Consider the following 20,435-nt stretch of genomic DNA (forward strand, 5'->3'; position numbering starts at 1 on the left):
TCTAACAATAACACAGTGTATCCCTATAACGAATAGTATATATATATTGTCAAAGGCTGGATATTTCCAATACTTATAATTTGCACATATTTATTGTATAATCGAGTATACAATGCCATCGACTGCGTATATAGCGGTTCAAATAAAAGTTCACATAAAATATTACATTATTACATATGTATATGCATTGTATAAATATTGGCTTTGTTTTTATATAGTAAGTTTTTTTTCATAATGTTTCATGACGGAAAGATGCTTAAAAGTATTAGACGATTAATATAAATTATTTATTCTTTCTGCATTATTCGTATGGTGAAGATTTTGTAATTTTGAAATAAAGTGCAAAAGATTAATAAGTATCTATATAAGTGCATTGTGTGTAAATCAAACAGCGGATTTAACTTTATTATATATATATATATGTATATATGAACTGATAAAAGTGTCATTCAACAAGTGCATTTAACAAAAATAAATCCTTTGTTATAGCTTATAATTTTATGTATACATGGTTTATATATATATAACAGAATCATACTATATTTGCAACAATTACTTGCGAAAAGTTCTAAAATTTATAGCGACGGAAACAATACTAATTTAAAAATTATGGCGTTACACATTTTTTAAACAAGTTCACATCGAACGGTGCTTGATCACAATTCACGTGATATTAACAAAACTGGATATAAGGAAAATACATTTATCTAGACATCTGTGAAATATTTGTAAAGTTGTTAAAACAAATGTAAGTAATATGAAAAAAGTAATTTTCGTGACTATTATTCTATCATTTGTTCATCATTTATAATATATATTTCAAATAATTCTGTATACACATATGCGATAAGATAAACGCGTTGCAGCAACTATGCTGCATTGCACTTATCTCTCTCAGGACTATATTATATATTTCAAGATAAAGAGATAGAAAGAGTTTAGAAGGCAACACAGATTTCAAGCTCTGTATTTTACTCATTATCCAAAATTGCTCGGCGTGTTTCACATATCTTACGAATATATCGTATCGTATAGTAGTAATGACGAAAAAGCATCGGAGTGGAGTACCTTAAATACATGAGGACCTGTTCGAACTAATTTATCGAACTATATTACAGAACAATAACTTACATTGCGCACACTGTCTCTATTTCAACAAATAATATACAGAAACAGCAGTTTCTTATTTAATACAAAGAAACATCTTGTTTCACTATGGTCAATAACCGCTATGAAAAAGTCAGCTAAATCATCTTTAAATTATCCGCCGATAAACGATAGAATTCATCAACTGATCTTTATAAATAAATATTTATAAATACATATTACATATTAAAATATGAAGGTACATAAAGATTATTACATATCGTTTATCGAATCGTATAATATTACTTTCATGTGAGAAAGGAATGATCGATTAGTGTTATTATGTGTTGCTTCGTACGAAATCCACTTTAGGGAAAATACAGTGCTGTCTTCGCAGCCTTTTTGGCGCTACAATTATTTGTGTATTTGCTCGCTGCTTTGGTTTTCTTTTTTCTTTTTTTTTTCTTAGATCGGGGAAACACTTTGAGACGCTAAGATTACAGTCCATACTAACTTTAGACTATAAGAGTTTCAGTTTTGGACAACAACAACAATATTCGTGCGGAAAATTCACTACTTTATTATGCAATAAAGTAGCTCTCGATGAAACGATATCTATATATATTTATAAATGTAACACCCGATATATAAGCTTGTTACAACACACTAGCCATGCAAAGAGATACCGCACCGCCTGCACGGTTCGTATGTAAAAGTAGTGGATATATCGTACAACAGCAATCCAATTATTTGCGTGAATTTCTTTAAGGATTCGCCTTTCATATTTATGTATATGTATATAATCAATAAATATCGGTTCTTTTTGCGTAATATACTTACACGGTATTCGCTTCTTTTTCATCAACTTTTTTCCCCTCTTTTTAATTCTAATAAAGCGTTTGTATTACACAATCGCGTTCTGGCAGTTGACGGACTTTCATCGAACCATCTGCTCCACACGAAAACAATCGACCCGCAGAATCCACATGTAACTGGGTAACGCCCTGGCAAAACAAATGATTACGTTATATCTCCGTTTCGCATTTAAACGAATCGATAATCACAACGCTACAGTACCTGTCCTATGTTTTTGAAGAAACTAGACCGTGGATGTTCACTAGGAAACGAGTAAAGAAGAGAGTGGACGGTCAAACCCCATATCTGTGGACAAGATGTTTGCTCATTACCGTTTGGAAAGAGTGCACGACAATTCACATTGAGAAGTCGCGGTTTGAAGAGATAACGACTTGTTTTACCTTAATATCACCATCACCTGCTCCACTAACGAAAAATTCTTCGTGCGGATCGAGCGCTAGACATTTGATAGCCGACTCATGCGCTTGGAATCTTTGCCTCTGTTGCCGTTGTCGTACGTCGAATATATTAATGTCGCCTTTCTTGCCGCCGCTGATCAGCAGCTGATGCTGCGGTGCCAGAATCAAGGCGCTGGCTCCCTGATCGTGACACATGAAGCCTGAAGAGACACAATCGCACCGTTAATTTACACCGTAATTACAGGAAAGAGTAAAGGATTATTATTCCGATTATTCGTTAGCAAATTAAGTCATATTAGATATATGATGTGCACAAATTATTCGTACCTTGTACAAGAGATTTGTTTTGCGGAAGTAACGTGTCCCATAATGCTACGTTTCGTCCTTCCGAGCCGTGACCCGCGGTAGCTACAAGACTGCATGCGCCAAGGAAGACGAAGTCTGAGGTCACCTTACTGTGGCACTGGTAAGTCTGAAACAACATAATCGATAGTGTTAACAGCGAGCCTCAAACCGAGAGATACTTTCAATGTTTTTTAGACTGATTATAAGATTCTTACGAAGAATGGTCGAGCCGTTCCTTCTCGGCAGGCCACTTGAAATAGACTCAATTGGCCATCGGAATCAGCCACGCCGAACTTGTTACCGTGCTGAGAGAATCGCACGCGGGTCACTTTGGCAAAAGTGCCAGGTGCTCTTGGAGTAGCGACGGCCGTCTGATGTCCCCACTCCCATAACGATACAGAACCATCTTGCGATCCGGTTAAGTCTGATGTCGCCATATAAAAGAATAACAAACATGTTAAAACGCTTCAGTAATTTCAGCGTAGTCGTGAAGAATAGAAATTTACCGTATTCGTGCGTTTATCAGAACAACAAATATACTCACATAATGGTAAAAGCGGATGAGAAGAGATTCTCCTGATTCCATCGATTTTATGCTTCAGGATCTGTCAGAATAAAATACAGTCGATTGAATTTGCGAATGAAAAGATTGGAGATAAAAATATGTACATTTATATATGTAATATTCCAGCAGAATTAAATTGTAACTTCATAAATACACATTCAGCAATATTAAGATATAACGCAGTCTGGGTGTTATGTTAACGCAAAATAGGTTTAATAGAGTTGCACATAATAAACATGTAGCATGCGTTTCAAACGTTGCAGCGAGTTTCCACTTAATTGCAACTAGTATTCGGCTGAAACTAGTTTTCGGCACTAGCTTGCAAAATTAGCTGTCCTAACGTTTATCTCTACGGGTTAGCGTTGAAAACGTTGAATTAACATGTGAACATGTACACGAATGTGGATTCATATTGTATGACGAAGTATAATGGACTTCTACGCATCCAAGTCTTATAAGCCTTGTATTGAAAGAGTATGAAAAGCGTGATATTTTTAAAATTAAATACATTGGATTATTCGTGAAAAAATTATATGTACAATCAGTCGAAGAGTTTGGATAATACATGCATTAGATACATATTCCAATCATGTTCATTTAACATATTCAACGTAATACTTGTGATAAGAACAATGAGTTTCATCCATGAATATAACATTTATGAAAATCTAGGAGCAGATAAAACACCGTATTTGCCAATCGAATATACGCTAATAATTCTTTCTTTTAATAAAACCTTCATATCATATAATTGTTATGCTGATAATGTAAGCAAAGAAAAGTACAAACCAATGCACTGTGCATGTTGACCTTTTAGACAAAATAATGGCTAAATATTTCTAAAAAGGTCTTACGGTTGAACTGTAAGATCCTTTAAAAATTCAAGATATATCTGACTTGTAATATACATGAAAAGTTAAAAAATGTTCAACAATCTTATCAATTTTTATTTTTATTTTTTGGATAATCTCGAGTCTTCACAATAAAATTGCAAGCTATAAACTTATAAGCTGTAATATATTTACAAATCAGATACCTGCTTGTTACCCAAAAAAGTTAAACATGAAAATTTGCACTAGGATAGACTAGGGTCTGTTAGATGTAAATCTCACCGGCTTTAACAAGTGTTTGCTCCTATCGGCAACAAATTGACAGAAACGCAGGTCGTGGGAGCCAGGAAAAGCAGGCATCCCCTTCATCTGAGCGAGCGAATGAGCCGCCAGTTCAGTGACGCAGACCAAGTTAGATGTTAGGTAAGCATTGAACAAGCAACATTGTCTCCGTCACCACTTGTGCTACCCTAACCGAGTACACCATATTCATGGCTTGCAAGACTTGTCTCGCAATGTCTCTTGCCTTTATATTCAAGAAAAGTGACGTACGAGAAAATTGTTATACTTTTTAGAATTTGATTGATCCGATCTCAATCAGATGAGAGAGAAATAATCATTATATAATCAACAAACTTTCTTAGTTTTAGACAGGTAGAGATATGATAAATTTGTTTCCAATATTTATCATGTAAAACGAGCAAGCCTTGAATTCAGCCGTATCCTGATATGTGAGACAGCGCACACTTTGGTCTTAATATATATATGTCATGCAATAAATGGTTTCTTTATAATCAGTTTTTTGCCTTTAGTGCAAAATACTGCTTCTAGACTCGCAGCGTTTTGACTGTCAATGCGTCAAAGCATTGCCTAATGATATTACCTTCGTATCAAAGACAAAACAAAGATATTATTACGAGAGACACGCCTTAGATGGAGTGATGTCAAACAATATACAATGTATATGCAGAAACTTAGTACACATATAATGTTTCTTAGAATATCCTAGACAGCACGCTTCCTAGTTAAGTCAGCATAAATGTTTGTAAGTAAAAGCTCATTAAAACCCCTCCTTAGAACCCTTTATTTTGCCAGGAAATTCTTATTACAAATACTTGTAAGCAACTTAGAACTCATATATTAATCTTGGAAATATTGCAAACATTTCCTCAGTTATAAGTCAAGCATATATATATATATATATATATATATATATATGTGTTAATTAACTTCATTAAATATACAATCTCTTGCATAGTAATGATTAACTGCACATTTTTTACACCCCACGCACATATATGCATATTAAACAATACATAGTGAGATTTACAGTTACACTCAAAACAAAAATAAATTATCTCTCTCTCTCTCTCTGAGATATAATAACAAATAAATGAATGCAATATAACAAAGAGGATAAGTAAAATTCATATTTTATTCTTATTAAAATAAACTCAGCATTCAAGGGTGATATATCAAACGGTAAGTGTAGCACACAAATATATATAGATAAGAAATTAAAAAAATTAAACTCTTTACATAAATTGTAATTTTAGTTATATTTACAAAATTTGAATTATATTTATAAAATATGTATAAAATGTGTTATATTAAAACATATATAAAATATCTTTTTTCTCTAACTTGTCTTATCATATTTAAGATTATATTATAAGTTCTATCAAGAGACGTTTCATTAATTTCTACGAAAAAATCTCTTAATTTATGATATATATAATAAAGCGACTTTTGACGTTATTTGCTATATAAATTGCGATATAATCAGAAAACTCACCACGCTCGCGCCACGTCCACTCTGACTGGCTATACCTGAGTGGGTTTGGGGACTGTTTTGCTGAGGACTCTGCGCCAACAAAGGACGATCTGCTGCTGTCTGCAAATGATAGGTGTGTAAAATATGCAGTTTATTATTGTGCGAATATAAAGATATTGTGTTAAGCCGCACCTGTATAACTAAGAAACTGGTTGGCGGTACAGGCTCTGGATCAGGTTGTTTATTCAAGTTGATAATATCAAATTCGCATTCATCTTCCAACCACGACGGAAGTTCTAGGAGCAGGGAAATGTTCATCTCTTGTACTTCCCGAGGTGTAGCAAGGGCCATTAAACCTGGGTTTACCTAAACACGACCATCAATCACACAATATTACCACTATGTTATAAACATCTAAATAAAACATTCTCAAGGCAATCTAAAAATCTGCTTTAAAGTTTCCTTAGAAAGTAATTATCATGACTGGAAAAATAAGAGTTAAATCAGGTACCTGATTAAGACAGAAGGCACTGATGCTATCTTGTTCCTTATGGATGATTCTGACTGGTTCTGGTAAGCTTGTAGTGCCACTATCACTACCCTTATCTTCTCCAGTTCCACGATGTACGCCGTCAACGACTGACTGACCGCTTTCAAGTATCGTTGACATGGATCTTCGCTTACCAAATACTGCGCGAATAAAAATATCCTGAACCATTTCCTGTCTGACTAAATAACACCACAGACGATTGGTAGGCGCTGCGGATGCCAATCGTGTACTGGAATCAAGAGAATATTTTTTTTTCTATTTCTCTCATTCCTTCGACTTTTAATTTTTAACTGAACTGAAATGTGCTCACTTAAAGGGTGTATTTCCTTTCTCTAATAACGATCGATATTTATGAATAGCAGGTTTTCCAGGCGTGGGAGAAGGATCCGGCGCACAGCCCGGTATGTAATTCGCTGGGGGTGGACCTTTAAATTCCAATTCTTCGCGCAAAGACTCTTGCCATAGAGCAACAATGCCCAAAGTACCGTGGATTAGCGGGCTACTTACAGGTAATTCTAGAATAACAAATGCATTATCTTGTTAATATCATTGTTATCGTATATTATATATATTATAATTAAGATATTATTTACAAAATATTTCATACCTTGCATTTCTATACCGGCAACAGCCATAAAATCTTGTAATTGTTTTTGCAGTATTTTAACTATTGCTAATCTCATTACGCTCCAACTATACGAATTGGAATTACTATGCTCTGTATTATCCTTTGGTTTACTCTTTGGTTTCGAACCCGTGTCAAATACATCTTCCTCATCGTCTGTAGAATCTAAGTCAGATACCGCAGAATCGGAAGAATCATAATCAATTTCATCTGCATATTCAGTCTCTATGCGTGGCTGAAAGAGCATCATATAATTAATCATAACAGTAAAATAATGGTAAAAATAATGTAGACATACAAATTCTTTCGATATTTATTTCATCCATACCTTCATGAGAAAATAGGATATCATGCTCATTTGCGGCGAAACAAACTGTTCTCTATATGTAGGCTTATCTTCTTTCATATTTGGCTGTTGACCCGTAAATTGTCCTAATAGTTTCATATTCAGCTTGACACGTTGTTTAGTTAACGACGTCATGGTGTTCCACATACCACTGGCGGTACTTTGAATGTCACTGGTCATACTATCGGTCCGCTCGACGCTAATCGTGGTACCGCCCTGACAAAAAAAAAACACAAAGATAAAAAAAGCAACGTTTGCGAAATATAAAACGGAAAACTGACTAAAACTAATTGTACCTGATTATTAGTCGTGCTTGCTACGCGCAGTAGCTTCTTAACTCCCCCGCCAAAGAGAGATGACCATGTATTGTTATCGAAGTGTTGTCCCACTAGTCTGTATAAAATGTGACTGTCGCAACTCGACATGGCGTAAATAAAGAGACTCATATATGTCGCCACGAAAGCTTCGCAGAGCAGAATATTCAGCTTCGGAGTGTCCTCGTCTTTCTCCCGAGCTAACAACGCACGCAAATTTGTTACGCCTGGCCATTTAGCAGGTGAGGTAGTTATGCATACACCATCATCCGTCGAATATCGTCGATGATATTTGTTTGAGGCTACTAAATGACCACCCGTCGTTTCTACTTCAGCGACTACCGGGAAACTGAAAGATAATCAATATATATGTATAATCAGGGACATCCTGTATAACATTTAATTGATTCAATTACAATATAAACATATAACTTACCTATCTGGCTGGTGATGTTTCATAACGAACGTGTCCGAATCGCAAAGTGATTGATAAATACAGGCGCTAAGTGCTACCGCTAAATCTCTCATGATGAATACTTCGCAATAATGCGTATTTCTGTTAGGCATCGGTGGATTGCGTAGCTCTACTAAGGTCTGCAGCATATCATGTGCGAGAGACTACAAAAAACAGTGATACGATATTGTATATCGATACAAAAGGAATAAAGGAGAATAAGAAATTTTTTAGATTAAAAGAATAAAAGGAGATTTTCTCACGAACCTGTAGATGTCGAACTGGATCAGCAACGACAGTCTTGTTGCAAGCGACGCTGGCGCTTAACAGAGGTAGTGTAGTGGGGAAAGGAAGAGGACTGAGCAATTGTTGTTGAGTCTTTTCTTGTTGCAATTCCTGTAGCAAAAGTACCAATTCCATTCTTACTGACGCTAAACCGCCACCCGATGCACCGTGCAATGAACAATACGATAGTAATGTCCTCAACAATGTCTCGTTAGCTGAAAATAACACGATGCTAATCGATTCTGTTTTTATAGATTATCTTTTAAAAGTTAAAATATTGAATTTGCGAAAAGTTTGTTAAATACAATAATTTCTGAAATTAGAATGTTTAATTATATAACATCGAGATAAAATTAATCAACCTTTCAACCATTTCTTCCTCTTTGCAGCTCTCTGTACTTTAGCCTCAAAATCTAACTTCTCCGCTACCAGTATTTGATGTAACGTTGGCTGCTCGCCAGGTTTATATGGTGGCACGTCATCGACCATACCGCCTTCATCTAAAAATTATTCTTCCATTAGCATCACTATCGATTTCTATTAATCCATAATTTTTAAGAAATTATTACTGTTATTCATATGTTTATGTAAAATAAAAAAAGATTTACATTCTGCTGCGTTGTTCATGTCTCCGTCTGCATTTGTACTGTAGCTACAAAGTTGTCTTAATGCGTCTACTTCTCGTTCCAACCATACATATAGCTGATATCGTAGCTGACCTCCGTCTACTTCAAAACCTGTCGCTAACGTGGACAGTTCTTCCATTAAGATTTTCAAGCATGCCACAAATTTCAATTGTTGCGCCATAATATCCAATTGTCCAGCTGATTTTGCTACGTCTTCTAAAATATTTTCATTAACAGTAAAATTGTGTAAGAATTAGTTCACAAGAAAAAAAATTGAGTCTTACTGTTATCAGTTTCTGATTTATGCGCGTTATCCTGTTCTTTCTTGTCAAGTTTCATACTCATGGGAGGACTATCAGCGTCCTCACCTTCACCCGTCTCATCATCATCCCAGTTTAATTCTAATTTATCTCCTTTCACGCGGTTGCTACTTTGAGACCAATCAAATGATGGCGTACCCCAATCTACATCGGCATCTAAAAGCGATACTTGGTTAACTTCATATATTCTTAATACATTTTACTTAAAATAATGATAGCTCTACGTACCTTTATTGTTTACTGCATTCGACTCATTTCCCCAATTAATAATACCGGTATCTATTTGAGCATCTTGAGCTCTGGCCTTACTTGGACTGTTCAATAAACCTATTATATATAGAATAGAAAGATATTATATATAGGATAGATAGATCGTAATATTTCCAATTTAAAATTTACAGAGATTGTCAATTAATGTATAAATATATGTATTACTTACTTGGTGAATCTTCGCCATTTGTTTCCATAACTTTATTAGGTAATTTAGATAAAACTTCAAGAGCGAGAGCTGGACAACCAGCTTTAAAGTGTGCGTGTGCCGTTGTGAAATACAGTTGTCTCTCCAATGGTGTAATACTATCCTCTAACAATAACTGTTTATCTGGTTGATCTGGTCTCTTTGTCTCTGTGCCATAACTGAATCCCGAAATTACTACGGAGTGTCCTTTCTTCTTATCTTGCGCGGTGGACGCGATATACTGTCTGATTAATAACGGATGTGTACGAAGATAAACGTAGAAATTGAAAACGTTTGGGTTTGCTAAAATAAAATTTAAGGGATAAAACGTTTATTCTAGGAGTTAATTCATGCACGTAACGCACAAAGTACATCAATATTATTTACCTGTTGTTCCTTCTGGCTTATCAGATTCATCGTCATACTGCGGATGCATATGACCGACGTTGGTCAAAAGCAAAGTATTGAGAGAGCCAGAATGATCCTTCAAGATCCACAGAGCCATGCTACGCAAGAATGGATCAGGATGCGCTCTGCTCATATCTTGATTTTGTCCATCTTTATCGCAACCTAGGATTTCTTCGTACAATAATCTTCTCATATTAGGAGATGACGTATCATTCTCGTAGAGTCTAACTATCACCATCGCGAGTTGGATATCGTTCAGTTTATTCAAGCATACATCGATGGCATCCTTCAAAGCTCCAGCAAGTAAAAAGAACGCGGCCGCATGGTCGAATCGTTGCTTTCCAAGCAGAGCAAAAGCGTTCTTCAGAGCCGCTTTTCTCCATCGATTCTCGGCGAAATTATTCGAGAAGAAGGTAGTCATTCGTTCGTCTCGCTTATTTCTAAATAGACCCCACACTAAATTTTTCTTCTTCATTGCTAAGTAATAGATAGCCGCGTCTAAAGGATCTTGCTTATCCTGGAACGCAGCCTTCGCTATTTTATCTATGCATTTCTTTAGCACCGTATTGCTCCTAATCCACCAACCTACGCCAAGTTCCTTCAGCACAGACCACTTTGGTTGACCTTTGGCATAAGACGGAATTAATCCCAACAATTCCTCCTCGGATTCGGAATGAAACGCCCACACGAGATTATTCGACGCGACACCCTGTTTCTGGAATTGCGCTCTCTGTGCCAACGGTAAGCAGCGTATCAGATAATTGTAATGTTTCATTGCTAAGAGGAATCTGAGGCCACAGTCGTCCAGCGAATCGGTAGACACAGTTTCGCCGTCCGGAATGCCTGTTAGATTTTCCTTGGCGATTGCGTTCTTTGCCGCGTCGATTGCGAATCTTTCCGCGAAATCGACATTACACGTAGACACGGTGTCCGCTAAGGCGAGTAGATGCATTTGGTCGAGACTGGAGAGTCCCGGGAGATGAGTGTGAGTCAAGAGACGCGACAACAGTCTGCCTTGTCTGGGACCAAAGTGAGATATTCCTTGTCTCTCCGGCACTGAGGATCGTCTATCCTTTTGCCGCGAACGTTCATAATCTTCGTCCAACATATCGTCCAACGATTCTCCTTCATCCAAGTTGCTGTCGAATAGCTTGTTGTAATCGTGCTTGTCCTCGTTCTGCTGATGCGGTAAATTCGTTTCTTTGTCGGCCATCAACAAAGTCCATAACGGGAGTGGAGAGATGGATGTAATCTCCGCGTAATCCAGCGTCAATTCCTCCGGTATCTGCGTAGTCGAACCTCTCGGTTCCAGCGGCGATGTTGTACCCATGTAACTCACCGACATCGTTCTCGATCGGGACCAACCGCGCTGCTTCACCAGACTCTCGTCGTCGGCCCGCAAGTTGCAGGAACTACCTATACATCGGACGAGATGCGCCAGTATAGCCTTCACCCATCTGATCTTACCCGAATTTAATAGTTCCATCAGCTGCTTAGGATGATACTGCGGTAAAACCGGACAGGCTATCCTCGACGCTTCGAACAATCCGTAATCCGGCATGTAGTCGAAACTCAAGTTCTCGTTCTGTATACCGCGCTTCTTCTTGGCATCCAGCATTGTCAAATTGATACTACTAACGCGCGACAAATGTGGCATGGAAGACACGTTTGCCAGTCGTCTCTGAGACGTCTCGTGCGCCAATGTGCGTAGATCCTCATCGCGCAAGTTTCGACTCGCTTGGAACTCGTCGGACTCCTGATGCTGCAGATTCGAATGGAAGCAATCGTTTTTCGGATTTGGTTTCCACTGTGAGTACACATGCATCTCGGAATCCATGCCGACAACCAGAATGCCGTCTCGCACCCAGGATATTTGCATGGGTAGTGGCGGTAGACCATCTGCCGTTGTCAGCTCGATTTTGCGCAATTTCATCCATCGGATCTCGTCAACGAATTGCGGCTGAGCCAGTGACGAAGTCTTTCTCAATATCGGCCTGTTATTACTCTGGGATTCCTTCATTGCTTTCATGTTAGCTTGCGCCAGATCCGAACACACTGGAGTGAACAGCATAATCTTGGAACCGACGCCCACAGTCAGAATATGCGAGCCGTCCTCTTTAGATACCCAGTCAAGTTGCACCAGATGCTTTTGCGTGAGCGGGCATGTGTTACCATTCTCTATGATCGATTTCCGCAAAGACTGCAGGGTACTGAACGACGGGACCGCCAGCAGGCCAGCTTTCGTGGAATCGCCATTCTCTCCGTTTCTCGAGGATCTTATATCTTCGTGACTGAGGGTCTGCAACACCTGAGTAAGCCGTTGCTTCTTCTGCAAAAATCTACTGTCGTACAAATAGCTAAGGTCTAAGTGCTGATCCACCGCTATTCGTGGTAGATGAATATTCTTCAGATGAATCGTGTCTTCCAAGATCCATTCGCTGCCACCTGTGCTTTCGCATTCATATATAGCGACACAAAGATTCACGTAGCGCGAATCCGGATCGCTCTTCGTCGGACGCGTAAACGATTTTCCGTACTTATAGGCGCAAGCGATGCGTCCGCTGTAAGCCGCGCTTATGTTCAACGGCTGACCGGTGATATCAATAGTGGATTCCTGGTCTTTCCTGGTCATCTCCCACTCGCACCATTCGTAATCCAGCTTTTCGTCCGGCCTCTTCGTCACTTTGCATTTCCAAAATCGTACAGTACTGTCGCTGCACGCCGTCACAATGATATATGGCGCAAAGCAGGCGGGATATATTGAGGAGCTACTTAAATGTCCCGCGGCGGGAGCGGCGTGAATCACCTCCACACCGTCGGGCAACGGCAACTCCTGCGTGCAGACTTTCGTGGTGGTAATGAGGACGTGGCTGTTTTGATGGCGACGAGGCAAGAACGTCGAGTCCAGATCACCCTGACTCTCGCGACGACTCCGGCCACCGGTTTGACTGGGTCTGCGTGAGCGTCTACCTTCCGCGTGGCTCAATCTACCAGGCGTTCCCTCATCGTCTTCATCCTGAACCAAATGAGAATCAGGCACATACATCATCGAGCCTGACAAACCGGTAGTTTCCGGTTGTGATGCTATTACCAATCGCCACATATGCACAGTGGTGCCCTGCTGCGTACGCTCAAGAACCACTATGTAGAATGGTTCTTCGAAGATTGTCGATTGTTGCAGATCTACCATAGCGTCCAACGTGGACTCCATGAGTCCCAGATCATTGGCCGATGTGTCAATACCAGGCTGCTTCTCGTCGCTTCTCTCGCCCGTGATTAATTGCTCTTGAAAGACATGGAGGAACTGCGTGTTCTGCCAATCGTGAGTAGCGTCAGCAATAGCGTCGAGCTGTATAACGCATCCTGGTCTCGCGGTCGATTGTTGAGATACTATTTTTATCCTGTCGTGAATGGAGTGCCTGACGCCATCATCCGATGACATATCCGTCGAGAGACTGGCCATGGAATCCATCATCCTGCTTCTTCTCTCGCTGATCGACACTTCGGCTAGTAACGTTCTAGCGTCAATGACAGCTTGATAAACCCGCAAACATTCTCCGTCGCTAGCTACGAAGCAGGCACTGGGAGAATTGGATAAATTGCCCAGTGTTGTGCTTGGCAATAATGTCGGGATCCAGGCTACATTACTAAACGCCGATATCTCGGGCGAATTGATACGCGCCAATTCAGAAACTCCACCGCTCTTGGACAGAGGCCCCACGGCATCTACGCGCCATAATATCAATTCGCTGCAAAATCCAGTAGGTGACATGATATCCTTATCTTTACAGGAATCATGTTTAATGCCGAGGTTTTCGTTGGATTCTGTTGACTGAGTACCAGAAAACTCAGGTATATTATGATGAGAGGTTGTTACAAGTAGAGGTAAGACAGGATGGCAAGTAATGTCGTTTACGCGAAAGCGATGTCCGGAAGCTCTACATGCATGCCCTATGCTCAACACCTGTGAAAATTTCGTTTTGTCTGCAAACGTTAATTGCCATAAATTCAAAGTACCATTCGAGTGCTTCGACACCATAGAAACAATCGGACTAGGGTGGGCCAACAGATCCGCGTCTTGCCCATTTTTATTATTTTCCAACGCGTTAGTTTCCGTTTTTGTTTGATTTTGATCATTCGTATTTTCCATATTTTTCAGTAGTTCTTGACCTGCTTTTGAGGTCAAAGTAGATTGCTCTTCATCTTGTTCTATGAGACTAGGTAAGGGAGTCGCGACTTCACCAGGATCGCTTGTTTTAGTCGAGGATTTTGCAACTTCACGAATATTCAATAAGGGTCCACCAGTATTATGAGAGTACATTGATACATTGTGACTCATTGTCGACGCGTCGCCGAGCGGAAATGCGTTCGGGATACGAGTGGAAAATGAAATTTGTGCCTGTCGAAAAGACCCAGGATGATATTCGTCCAACCATTCAATATGCCAAATCAAGAAACTTCCGTCTATCGGATGTATCGAAAACAGCAAATCTGGATTGTGGTGCCAGTCACGTAGCAACGTTTCTATCTTTGTGTCCAACGAATCTGGCGCATGGTTCATCGTAGATGTTGCATCCGTCGCTATAGAATTAATGGAGGTTGTATTGCTGTAACATGTTTTATTTTGTTTTTAATAAAATAGTATTTTGTACAATGTATCGATATAATTAACAAAAAAGAAATTTTGAGAATTTACCTTAGACTGGGATGAGAGTGCACACTGTGTACTAAACTGTGGTGAGATGAGGTAGTATGTGCAGTATGATGTTCGTCACTACTGTGCTCTTCTTGACTCATTGACCGGCCACCGACTATTGGCTTCTGAGCTGTTTGCAGCCGAACTCCTTTTTCTAAAAGTAAGATTTAGTATTAGAGTAATTACATCTTTCGTTTCAACAATCTTCAATAAAATGCGCAATAGAGTAAATTAAATGCATACTTGGTGTACATTCATCCTCAGAATCATGTTCCACATGTTCAGCTTCTTGTTGATGTTGTAAACCTTCCTCTTTCTCCACTACTTTACGAGTTAACTCTTGCAGTATGTTTTCGGCTTGCATGGTAAAGTGCATTTCTTTGTTATTTAGCCAGTGTAGAATAAAATTCGGTTCTCTTTCGGGGTCTCCAGTAATTAGGCTTGGTACTAGTGGTATATCTATAACACGAACGTATACTATCCACTGACGATTACCAATATTTCAACAATTTTAGAAGAATATAATACTAAAGTAAAAAAAATAAAATAAAATAATTTTTATCCTACTTTATCTATCGCATAATAAACATTAATACTATACCAGTTTCCGCGTTGATACTGGCTGCCAAGTGGAAATGCATTCCCGGGTAATGACCAGAAGTTTGATAACTATTATGAAAATCGTGTACGGAATATGTAGATGGAAGCGTTGGTAAAGTCGGTGCTGTATGGCCAGCTTGATGTTGCTGCTTAGCATGTCGCCGAATATGAAAACATGTTCTATAAACAGAAAGCTTTATGTATCATCCCTTATTTTAAAATTTTAAAATTTCATAACCATCGTAAAAATAGAGCTTTCTTTATGCTTTAAAATAGTGAATAAGAAATATTATGTTCTTCGTACTTCATATGTTTCAGTCGTTGCATAAATCGATGTTTGTGCATATTATGATGACGATGTTTGCCACGATGACCATGCCTATCGGAGCCTTCAAACTGACTCATATTAGCTAAGCCTTCGATCTCAGGTGGTATCGTTTCTGCCCACACTCGACAAATATTATCACGACACGATGTGACCAACATATTGGATACAGAGCCTCTAATTTGTGACAAAAGAAAAGACAATTATTAAAAGCAAATATCATTTGCTCTTATACTGTTTAATATATATAAATTAATTGTTAATATCTTTGCTGCAGAATCCTCTTTCGCAGAGAAGTATGAATAGTATATTTATTATATATTATTATATAAAAAATCATTACGGTTTTTTTCTTATTTGCGTTAATGTTAATATGTAAAAAAAAAACAATATTTTTAGAATAAAACGGATCTTGTTATGTCTTGTTACGTTTCACAAATATCAGTTATTATTTGTTTCCGCTATCGGTTTACTTACTTCGGCATATATTTACTTGTCTTGCGCCAAGATAGGTGCGTCACAGCGCGCGGATGTGCGACATAAACAAAACTAAAGTTGTCACTACCCACGGACTGTGCAAAACTTGTATGATCTATGCTTCTTGCTGAAAATACTAGAAACAAAAAATAAATCCATAGTTTGTAGAAACTGTTTTCAGAAAGACCATCAGTTAAATAATTTAGTAAAATTACATACATTGTTTGTTTTCGAACCATATTTTGACCAATCTATCATTCATTCCTGTTGTTGCAAACAGAGTGCCGTCGGGGCTAAAACTCATAAGATGAACTGGTGTAGCCGTACGACACTTCCATACACAATTCCAACCGCCTGGATCATTTGGAATAGACGTATCCCCAGGCCCAGGACTCTCAGCTTCCCCTCCAATTGAGAACGTCACCGTACCGGCTGTTAAAAAATAAATTTGTTTTAACAATGTAGTAAAATTGTTTCTGGACACAATAAAATGTACATATCTGAAACTCAAATAAAAAAGCTCAATATTCAACAGCATCGCACAATATAAGAGATGACATCTTAATCATTTGTATAAAATTATAATTATTTGCAATAACTTTATACTAATGATGCGTACTCATGTCGCGCAATATCTAAATGTATAAATTAAGATGTTCAATGTGACAAGCATAAGGAGTGTTTTTAAAGCATTTTTAAATCATATCAACATTATCAATTTTTATCTGTTTGCAATATATAACAAAATCAAAATTTCAATCAAGATTTGCAAATGCAGTGCGTTAATAAAGCTGTGATATGTTAACATTAACATGCAAGTGACATCAACATTAAACGTCCATTCTCGTAAAGAATGAACTCACAATCCTGAGAAGTATTTGCTGTAACATTATGATTATTTCCGGCTGTGCTGACTTCTTCCGTTTGTAATGTTTTCGGCTTTGTAGCTGTATCAAGTAATGAGAAATACGATAATTCTAAGATTTTTTAATTTTAATCAAGTATTAAATACTCATAAGAGAAAAAAAACATATATCTTATGTCACGCAAATGGAATCTCTCGTCATAAAATATCGGTATATTTTAGTACAATTTAAAAATAATTTCCCATTGTCACGCAAGATTCATTTTAAAAAAATATCAATTTATTTTAAAATATCATTTTATTAGAATAAAAAATGTATGAGAGATCAAACTTACAGTGCTCTTCTTGAAACGGCATGATATTTTGATGCCATAATTGTAACAGTTCGCCGCCTGTTAACAATCTTGTTCCTTCTAAATTCCACGATAAAGAAGTAATATTCGATTCTGTTTGCAGACTTCCCGTTTGAACCCATCTGTATTCTAATTGCTATGAAAAAACATTTAGAAAAGATTTAGTAAAAATCTTTTTAAACATGTTCTTCAATACGCATATAAAAATGTAAAACGGGGAGAAGCGCTGACACATACGTGTGAACAGGTGCTGTGTATAAGCGGGGTTGGCTCGAAAATGCAGACTTGGTTTTCATAGGCTGCAGCTATTTTTCCCGTGTCTGTACTACAGTCCAGACAGCTGATCCTGATGTAATTGTGCACAGCTCCAGGAATTATTTGAACTCGTTCGAAATTATTGGCCAAAATCACAATATTGCAGCCAGCTGCGTACGCCTGAATGGAACGTATATAGACCACAGTTAATCTATCGAGTACTTTTCAACTCCATGTTTTCGAATAGTTTTACTCGTCGTCGCACTCTTATCTTATCAAATCTCGATTCTATCTTTCCATCTATAATATGACCTATTGTATCACTTTATTTACTATTTTCCCCATAAAAGTCAAGTTTTTTAACAACTCAACAGTTAATTGCGAAACACTAGCGCGAAAGATCAATATTTTAATCCACAACGCATAAGAAAATATATCAGATACGACACGTAGAATGACAAAAAGTGGTCAATGTTTTCGTCGTTCGCGGAAAAAAAAAAACCGTGAAGCCGTGAACTCGTGGGACGTGAACGGCCCACGTTCGCACGCCTAATCAAAGCGTCATTCGATCAGCTGACTTCCATAATGCGCGAGAGTGCGTATCGCACACGTACGAAATTCCGGCCGCGAGGCTGGCCGATCGCCAAGGACGCGCCGACCGTCACCGGAGGAGTCTTATTAACGGCACTTACGGTGAAGGATATTCCCTCGACGGAGCCGACCGCGTAGCAGCGATCGCCCGCATTACAGGCGCCGCTCAGTATCTGATGACAATTCATGGTATTGCACGCGTCGCACGCACACACGCGCGCGAGACGTTAGATCATCGTCCGGCGGCCGCGAGCCGCCGTTCCCGTTCTCGCGTTCGCTGTATCGAAACCCGTATCCGAGGATGCCCGCGTCGACGACGACGTCCGGCGACTCCGGCGGTCCGGCCTCGTCGGGGTCGGGCTGAGGCTCCGCGATCCCCGAACACTCCCGCGGGACGCGTCACGCGCCTTCAGATCGACGCGACACAATGATCGGGCGGCCACCGCGCGGCCATCTTTAAATCGACGTCTCCACGACAATAGTCCACATCTACACGAGCGACATCGTCGCGTAAGATCTCCAGTGTCTCCACTCTCCACTCTCCCTGGCGCTGGCGGCTGGCGCTGGCGGCCGTGCCGTGCGGAATGCGGATGGCTGACTGGCCGACCGACCAACGAAACGAGGAAGGCCGAAGGCGAAGCTGACGAAGGCGGCTGGCGGCTTCCGGAGCGCACGCACGCACCGAACGATCGCGCCGACGGCCGCGCGCGCGTATTGCGAATTCGCGCGTATCGATAATCCGGGAGATGCCGGCGACTTTAAGACGACGGCTCCCACGTCGTCGCCGTCGGGAGCGAGACAGATCACTATCTACCCTGATAGGGATGATATGGATCGTAATGTAAACAGTAAACGCGATCTGTGATTGCCTCAGGTGAGCGACGTTGGAGAAATAAATCGACGCCTAAATAATCATTTTCGAAAAGGAACGATTTATCGCAATTTATTATGTCTCAAAACTGACCGATGACGATCAATTAATTCGCAATTTATTTTTTTTTACAGCTATTTAATATTAAACTAATAAAGGGGCGACACTTGGATCGAACTCCTATTAACTTTAATCGGTGAGCAATTGCCTATAAAATTTCTATGTAATTTGATATTCGTTAATTAATGACAAAGAATTAATTATTCTATTCGTGTTAATAACTGTAAATCGTTGCATCTTCTTTTGTGACTCGAAGAGAATGAATTTTTGGACTCGTTCTTAATTCCTTTTCTTCTTCGGTCTCAACATATCGATGATTCGATTCATTGTTACTAAATATTAATTGCAACATGGGCGTATCAGTCGAAGACAAAGAGTTTAATTCGCAATCGCGTTTTGTAGTATTTCGTCTCTTTTAAATTTATGTATCTACAATAACATATGAAATTGTAGCAACAATTTTGCAGTAAAAATTATTAGCGACGCTGAGGGATTAACACTGGGGAAAACAAGTTGGTCTCTTGTAGATGTACACCGCTACACACTGTATAGTCGCTTGTCGTAGAGACTCGCTTTGAACGAGTCAGGTGAACAACACGTGTAACATATGCATGTCGAACGCGCCGTTCGCGTACACGAACGACAAAAGAAGAAAAATGCACGTTATAGCGGCCCGCTATAATCGAACAGTGTGAGCTTCTTCGGGGAAAAAATTATTCACCGTGCGATCATATCGATCCTTTGTTGTTAACCGCCTCTGTGCTATATTTAGCAAATGTCTTTCCGAACCGTCTTTCCACTAAAGCGTAATTGAAGCGCATTGGAACGCGCGTGCTCTCTTCTTCCCTCTCGAATTACAGCGGGAAAGGTCTTGGAGAGGAGGAATCGAATCCAGAGGTCTGATGGAAATTGTGTGATTCGAGGGAGGAGAAAGAAAAATTTAATCCTGCATTCTCGAGTCGGTGTGAAACGGCGACGCGATTGCTTATCTTACGTGGAACTAACACTGGGATACGCGCGTGTCATTAATTGCGACCAGTTGACACCAATTATGAAGCATACGCTGGCATATACTGCGTTCCT

At 39.2% G+C, this 20,435-nt stretch overlaps 1 protein-coding gene across 12 annotated transcripts; it reads right to left on the bottom strand.

Annotated features, from left to right (window-relative positions):
* Positions 1-73: 73 nt before the first annotated feature.
* Positions 74-18,952, bottom strand: Rbcn-3a (rabconnectin-3 alpha). 12 transcript variants are annotated; one of them, XM_077399654.1, is made up of 32 exons: positions 18,523-18,952; positions 17,813-18,010; positions 17,558-17,711; positions 17,221-17,304; positions 16,577-16,789; positions 16,358-16,493; positions 15,860-16,057; positions 15,557-15,735; positions 15,199-15,414; positions 14,956-15,109; positions 10,239-14,866; positions 9,834-10,154; positions 9,623-9,721; positions 9,359-9,550; positions 9,057-9,287; positions 8,811-8,948; positions 8,431-8,663; positions 8,146-8,327; positions 7,692-8,058; positions 7,378-7,611; positions 7,032-7,284; positions 6,735-6,939; positions 6,386-6,653; positions 6,067-6,240; positions 5,896-5,994; positions 4,383-4,469; positions 3,250-3,310; positions 2,921-3,129; positions 2,688-2,832; positions 2,343-2,560; positions 2,164-2,247; positions 74-2,090 (listed from the first exon to the last, which is right to left on the bottom strand). In XM_077399654.1, the coding sequence occupies exons 1-32, from the start codon at positions 18,607-18,609 to the stop codon at positions 1,974-1,976; spliced, it is 10,164 nt and encodes a 3,387-aa protein (XP_077255780.1). In that variant the 5' UTR covers positions 18,610-18,952; the 3' UTR covers positions 74-1,973. The 12 variants fall into 12 exon arrangements, with proteins under 12 accessions (XP_077255780.1, XP_077255779.1, XP_077255776.1 ...); XM_077399653.1 differs by having other exon boundaries at positions 9,057-9,290; XM_077399650.1 differs by having other exon boundaries at positions 15,199-15,432.
* Between the last annotated feature and the right edge of the window lie 1,483 nt (positions 18,953-20,435).

Source organism: Temnothorax americanus, unplaced genomic scaffold (assembly GCF_048541705.1).
Source record: "Temnothorax americanus isolate GAGA-0224 unplaced genomic scaffold, ASM4854170v1 Scaffold13, whole genome shotgun sequence".
In the NCBI taxonomy this organism is placed as follows: Eukaryota; Metazoa; Arthropoda; class Insecta; order Hymenoptera; family Formicidae; genus Temnothorax; species Temnothorax americanus.

Bases quoted from the DNA above. Each gene is read 5' to 3' on its own strand.
- Rbcn-3a (XM_077399649.1), bottom strand. From the start codon at position 18,609: ATGAATTGTCATCAGATACTGAGCGGCGCCTGTAATGCGGGCGATCGC. The intron at 9,551-9,622 runs GTACGTAGAGCT...TATCGCTTTTAG, and splicing joins GAATGCAGTAAACAATAAAG to ATGCCGATGTAGATTGGGGT. The intron at 6,241-6,385 runs GTACCTGATTTA...GGTCGTGTTTAG, and splicing joins GTGCCTTCTGTCTTAATCAG to GTAAACCCAGGTTTAATGGC.